At 37.0% G+C, this 7,132-nt stretch overlaps 1 protein-coding gene across 1 annotated transcript in view; it reads right to left on the bottom strand.

Annotated features, from left to right (window-relative positions):
* Positions 1 to 6,261, bottom strand: part of ktn1 (kinectin 1) — a 42,297-nt gene extending 36,036 nt beyond the window's left edge. The window contains exon 1 of the mRNA XM_016274383.1: positions 6,244 to 6,261. Coding sequence (XP_016129869.1) covers positions 6,244 to 6,251 — 8 coding nt within the window. The 5' untranslated portion in view covers positions 6,252 to 6,261. The remainder of the gene's footprint in view (positions 1 to 6,243) is intronic.
* Between the last annotated feature and the right edge of the window lie 871 nt (positions 6,262 to 7,132).

Below are 7,132 nucleotides of genomic sequence, written 5' to 3'. Positions count from 1 at the left end.
TATATATATATATATATAAATAAATAAATCGACACACACGCATGTATATATTTAAGAAAAATAAGTTACATTTATATATTAAATAGATGTATATATAAATTAAATTATATTAATATAAATCTATACATAGGGCTGGACAATATGGCCAAAATTAAATATCACAATATATTTCTTAATTTCGGTCGATACGATATAATTCCGATATCAATATGAACACTATTAAAAAAGCCTCATAAAAATGGCCAAGAACGGCCACAACAGATGTCTGTACCTACGGAAATGTGTTTAAAAATATCACCGTTGCTGAAAAAAATTATATCGCGATACATATTGATACTGAATTATTGTCCAGACCTATCTATACATGTACATATTTTCTAAATATATACCGTATGTGTGTGTCTTTATACATACATAATAAATATACACAGTACACACACATTACGTTAACAAAAACTTTTATTCTGGATGCGATTAATCGCGATTAACTGTTTGACAGCACTAATCTCGTTAATTTAGCTACATAATTTATGAAGAATTAAATTTTGTGAATTAAAATTGAATGAATTAATTCATAATTTTAAACATTTAATTTAGAAAGTGTCTAAACAATTTATATACTTTTAAAATGTATAAAAATACTTTGAATTTAAAATGTATTAAACCATGCAGAATTGAAATGTATCAAAATCAGATTATTTTCCAAAACGTTAACTGAATTTCACTTGCCAAATTAAAAATGCTGTGATATGTCATACTACAGTGCACACTAAATGTTTATCATAACCCTTTGCAAACAGTTTCAGCCTATTTTTATCAAATTGGAGGCATTATACACAGCGTATTCCAATCCAAACAGTCAATCATTGCCATGATTGACTACTACTCAAATGCATTTCGAGTCCCTGAACTAGGAAATGAACTGAAATAGATCCAGTTTTAAACTATTATTTGTACAGAACAGTTCAAAACAATCAAACGTTCCCTCAGAACCATGGATGATAAAGATAGGAAAGCCTTACTTTGTATGCGAGTTGTGTTGCAAGTTTCAACCCAAGAGGCACAGGAAGTGAAAATGAAGTCATCTACTTGTCTTACTTACGTAAACTTCCCTCTGTGTTTATTTAAATGCACACTACTCAGAACAATGGTTCAGACAAAGAGAGGAAAATAAGGGTACATATGGGTGTAAAGGCGGCATGGTGTGAAAACAGCTCCACACCAATACAAACAAACTTAAGACTTCACAAAATGCTTCAATAACACAATTTTCTGTAATAACACTTTCTATTGAAAGATGGTTTTGGGACTGGACATATCCTTTCTGTTTTATTAAAGAGTCAATATGCTTGAATTTACATCAAATATGAGGACCATGATTAGCTACTTGATGTTGCAAGGTGAATCACAACTAGGGATATGCCGGTATCAAATTTTTATGTTGTGATTAATTGCTAATGCTTTTATCACGGTATACGGTATTATCATGATATTGAAATTTAGTTGCAAAAAGTGTTGTCATAATACATTTAGTCATTTTGCAGATGCTTATATCCAAAGTGACTTACAATTGAGGAATACATAAAGCAATTCCTCTTAAAGAGGCAAACAGACACAGGAAGTGCTCGTAATACCAAGTTTCAGGCATTTGTTCAAATAAATACAAGCTAGAAAGGGAAGGAATAAAGAGAAAAAGTTTTTTTTTTTTTTAATTTAGGATGAAGTAGGACTTTGCTACACTGGATACGGCAAAAGAGATGAGTTTTCAGCCGTCACTGAAATAATACAGTATAAATACAGTATAACAGGTTTAATAACTTTTTTCTTATAACAAAAATAACTGAACATTTCAATACAATAAAGCAATACACAAAACATGTATAATGCAGAAAAATTTTACACTGATTAGTGAAAAAGAATTATGAAGACCAATAGGTATCACTTTACAATAAAGTCTCATTAGTTAATCTTAGTTAATGCATTAACATTCACAATGAGCAATACCTACATTTGATACAGAAGTTATTCATCTTTGTTAAAAAAAATCCAACTCTTACACCGTGTCTACACCGGACGCACCAGTTGTCTTGCGCCGTGCCGCAACAGCTCAAGTCTATCTACACTCAAAGACTATAGAACACCAAAGACATGTCACTCGTATAGTTTTGAATGAGGAAAAATGCAGCGCTCAATATGGCCGCTCAATCGCAGGAAGCCCCTCCTTCTGAATGAAAGAGCCAATCGCTAATCGGTAAAGTCAGCACGTCACTGCCCTTAGAAGTCCCGGTTGCTATAGAAAGAGTCAGCGCTCTGAGATGCACGCGTATGACTGCGCATGCGCACTGGCTGATCTAGCCTGAAAAATTATCTTTTTATAACGCTATTTGAGCAAAAGTAACATTTATGATACAGTTGTCAGATTTCTTTGGTGATTTCAAATATGAAATTGAATCGTTAGCTTAGCGAACAGTTTTGGAAAATGTCATGCTTCGCCATTCAAAGAGATAGGAGTTGCACTTGCATGCTCGAGAGGCGTTTCAAAGATGGCCGCCGGGTGACATGACTTGTATTAAAATGACTTTGCTACACTGGATGCGACAAAGCGACCATTGAAAATAATTTGAAATTTGTGTCAGTACGTCATAAATAGAACGAGGCATCAGTTTACTGTTGGAGATTTGTGTCGCGCTGCGCCGCATCCAGTGTAGACAGCATCACTGATTATAATGAGTTCTATAGTATTTTGTCACGCCACATGTAGACACGGTGTTAGTTCACGATAGCTCATTAAATAACAGTTGCAACTTTTGATTTTAACAATGTGTTATTAAATATTGGAATTACCTAAGATGAATGAATATTTAGAAGAATTTTTAATTGGCATTGGTTTGTTAACTAATCAAGCCCTAATGTAAAGTGTGACAGAACAATAAAGAATCAAAACACTTTCAAACAATATCTAGGGCATGTCTCGTCCGCGCTTGTTTACATCAGAGTGCGCACACGTCTTTCACGCAGCATACAGCGGTGTTGTGCATTTTGACCAGTTAATGGGAAAAGTATTCTTAAAATGCATTCAAAATTTTGAATAATTTGTAATATATAATTATTCACGGTATTTAGAAGTGCCCACGATAACAATATCGTGCAGAATACACAAATCTGAATGGCTATTTAAATAATTTAAACACGTTTCAGAAAGCAGCTGCTTTGTTTCCGGGGTAACGGCTGCATTTCTGCTGTTTAGCGCCATCTGCTGTCTGAGAGTGAAAGTGAGCTTTCATCTAGAGCGTCTCTCACACACTCCGCCATGCGCTTCTCTGAATGGCTATTTAAATAATTTAAACACGTTTCAGAAAGCAGCTGCTTTGTTTCCGGGGTTACGGCTGCATTTCTGCTGTTTAGCGCCATCTGCTGTCAGAGAGTGAGGGTGAATTCCAAACAGAATGAATATTTAGACTTAATAGGCTATTTATTTTTTAATTTGTTGTATTGTTATATTGTTTGAAAGTGTTTTGATTCTTTACTGAATGTGCGATTTTATCCAGCGCGTCTTTAACGCACTCCGCCATGCGCTTCTTATCCGTGCTCGTTTACATCAGAGTGCGCATGCGTATGTGACCCAGCATACAGCAGTGTTGTGCATTGTGACCAGTTGATGGGAAAAGTATTCTTAAAATGCATTCAAAATTCGGAATAATTTGTAATAAATAATTATTTTCAGTATTTTGAAGTGCCCACGATAACAATAGCGTGCACATTCATTATCGGGATATATCGCATTACCGAATACCTGCACATACATTACAAACAACATTACAAACTTTGATTTGAAGCAAAAAAAAGTATTTGAAAAATGAATTAAAAGACAAGAGTACAGTACTACACCTTTACTGAAACATTAAATCTAAAATGTCGATGACTCTAAGCCTGTCACGATAACTTTTTGTTGTGCGATATATTGCCCCAGAAATAATTGCGATAAGCGACATTATCGTCATTTTAAAGACCATTGTATGTCACTGAATCATAATGTAACAGCATAATAATGCAAGAAGGCCACACTTCCAAATGACAACCAACTTTTAATTTTTAAGAATATTTAGATCATGGAAATTAAGTATCAAAATATTAGATGCCTTAAACTTGAATAAATAGTAAATAATCATTTTCTAACAAAAAGTGCAAAGTAACAATTAGAAAAAAAAAAGAAAAATGCACAAAGAACTAGTATGGAGATTTTTTCATCTACAGATTCTTCCCTGACCTTCTTTTTGCTCTAAATGAAGGGTGCACACTATTGCTGAAAAACAAACACAATCACTACTTAGCAGTCAGATGTCCGTATGCACAAATGCACAGATCTCTAAACAAGGCCATATCTGCAGATTCAACTTTTTTTGTAGAAGCATTTTTTTAATTTAAACTAGCACCTCATGACTACACCACGTTATGTACGAGAAGCTGCAAAAGACACAGGCGCAAGTGGAATGTACAAAACATGGTGACATTCATTTTTATGTAAATATAATGGGCGATATATTGCATCACCAAAAATGATTGAGGTCATGTACATATATGCGATAAATCAACATATTGATTATTGCGACAGGCTTAGATGACTCATATATAGAGTGCAACAGTCAGGTTTCAGGAAGTAAAAATGGCGGTCATTTTCTCCATGAGAAATTGTTTTAGACAATTATTTACCTAACCCTTTAAAGACAGACCTGCTGTGAGCTCCAAGGGTGTTAATTGATGGTATATATGCTTTTGTTGAAACATCAGCCTGTCATTTGCAGCGCTTCATGCGAGTGGGTGGATGCTAAAGAGTATGCGATTTACTTGTTTCTCTAAATTTGTGGAGATTTCTTTGCAGAATCATGGGTGATGTCGTTTTTCACCAGGAGTCCCACTTTGAAACTATTATTTACGAAATAATTTGAAATAATGCAGGTTGATGGTTTCAGCAAAAGCATATACCATCAATTAACACCCTTGGAGCTCACAGCAGGTCTGTCTTTAAAGGGTTAGGTAAATAATTGTCTAAAACAATTTCTCATGGAGAAAATGACCGCCATTTTTACTTCCTGAAACCTGACTGTTGCACTCTATATATGAGTCATCTAAGCCTGTCGCAATAATCAATATGTTGATTTATCGCATATATGTACATGACCTCAATCATTTTTGGTGATGCAATATATCGCCCATTATATTTACATAAAAATGAATGTCACCATGTTTTGTACATTCCACTTGCGCCTGTGTCTTTTGCAGCTTCTCGTACATAACGTGGTGTAGTCATGAGGTGCTAGTTTAAATTAAAAAAATGCTTCTACAAAAAAAGTTGTCTGTCTTTAAAGGTTTAGGTGCATTATTGTCGAAAACTATTTCTCATGGAGAAAATGACCACCATTTTTACTTCCTGAAGCCTGACTGTTGCACTCTACACACACACACACACACACACACACACACACACACACACACACACACACACACACGAGTCATCGACATTTTAGATTTATTTTCCCATTAGAAATTACTGTCTATTTGAAATATCCCTGCTAGAAGTAGTAAACCCTTAGAAGTGTGCTAGACAACAGACATGGATTAAAAGCCACAACACAATTCTGATTCCATGAGGTCTTTAAACAGCCAAGACCTGGAGACGTGTGTCCTGCTATGAAAGCTTTCTCCCATTTCTTTGAACGACACGCCAGTGCACATGCGCAAACTTAGTGACTATTAAAAGACACCCAACTACTACTGACAGACAATCCTTCTGTTAGCTACATCAAGAGAAATGTGGTTAGTTAAGTCAAAACTGGCTCTAATGGCAGTGATAAGCGTCTCAATGAAAACTCGACATCAAACAATACGTTTTTGTTCATTGCGAGGTGGATGTGGGTTAGGACAAGGAGCAAAGTCCTTACAGAACGACTGTCCCTCACCGAAATGACTGCATGCCAGTCGGGATTTAAATGGGTCGAGGCGTTTAATAAGTAACTGACTGGCACTTCACTGGCACCCACATCTGACTGACCAACTAACCAGCAGCAGAAGCACAACGCGTGCTGGAGAGCCAAGTCAAGCATGTTTCTCAACCTGACAGCGAAAGGAAAGGTGAAAATATCACAGTCCATTAACTCATTAGCATCACTAGCTTAGCTTTAGCTTTAAAGAGAAAGGCGAGGATTGTTCGGACCTCGTCAAACACGCATACAAAGCAGCACATATCCACTCATTTCGCGAGCTCGTGTTTTCTCGGTCTACCGACGGCCTGGGTCTCAGGTGTGTATCGTTTAGGTGCAGTTGAAAGGCTGCCTGTGTTCCGGCGGCATGGCACGGAGAGGGATCAGCGGAGCAGACAGCGCGCTAGGCCCCGTGTGATCCGCTCCATCCACTCACGCTTCACTTCACTGCCTCGGTCTGGATATAAAGCGGGATAAAGCCGCCGCTTCACGTACCTGCGGTGGTGTCCTCGCTATTACTGTTATTGTCGGAGTGTAGAGGCGTTCCTGAAGTGGAAGCGCTGTGGACTGCGGCTCCGGCCCGGCTGTAGGCGGCACGTCGACCTGTTTCGCTTTGGCAGGGTCAGGTCAGTGTGGGCTGAAGCGCTCAGAGAGAGAGAGAGAAGACGGAACTCTGCCGGGGAGACCGGGATGACGAGCCGCGGAACTCTCGCGAGAAGTGGAGCTTGGGCTTTAGGAGCTCTTCTTCCTCTCTCGAGTTTTTTGGCGGATTGGGAAACCAACGTTAAAGGCGCATGTTCGCAACCTACTGGTCTGGAGTGTGAAACATACACGGTTCCGCTATGAATTATTCAACTGTTATAGATAAAAAAAAATAAAAAAATTATATATATATTAATAATAATAAAATAAACCAACATTTTTACATAAATACAAAATTCAAAACGTCAAACTCTTTCCAATTAATCTGGTCTTTTTTACATACTTAAACAATTCTCCATATATTCTTGATTGCATTACCCCATAACCTAATAGTGTCTTCAGAGATATACTATTAATTCCCATCAGTTCCAGTTCTTGGAACATCTGATGTCTTTCCCTTTCATACGCTATACATATTAAAAGAACATGCTCAACCATTTCTGGTAGTCCAC

The sequence above is a fragment of the Sinocyclocheilus grahami genome, unplaced genomic scaffold (assembly GCF_001515645.1).
Source record: "Sinocyclocheilus grahami isolate Dianchi unplaced genomic scaffold, SAMN03320097.WGS_v1.1 scaffold86.1, whole genome shotgun sequence".
Classification (NCBI taxonomy): domain Eukaryota; kingdom Metazoa; phylum Chordata; class Actinopteri; order Cypriniformes; family Cyprinidae; genus Sinocyclocheilus; species Sinocyclocheilus grahami.
This window is presented reverse-complemented; position numbering and strand designations above follow the sequence as displayed.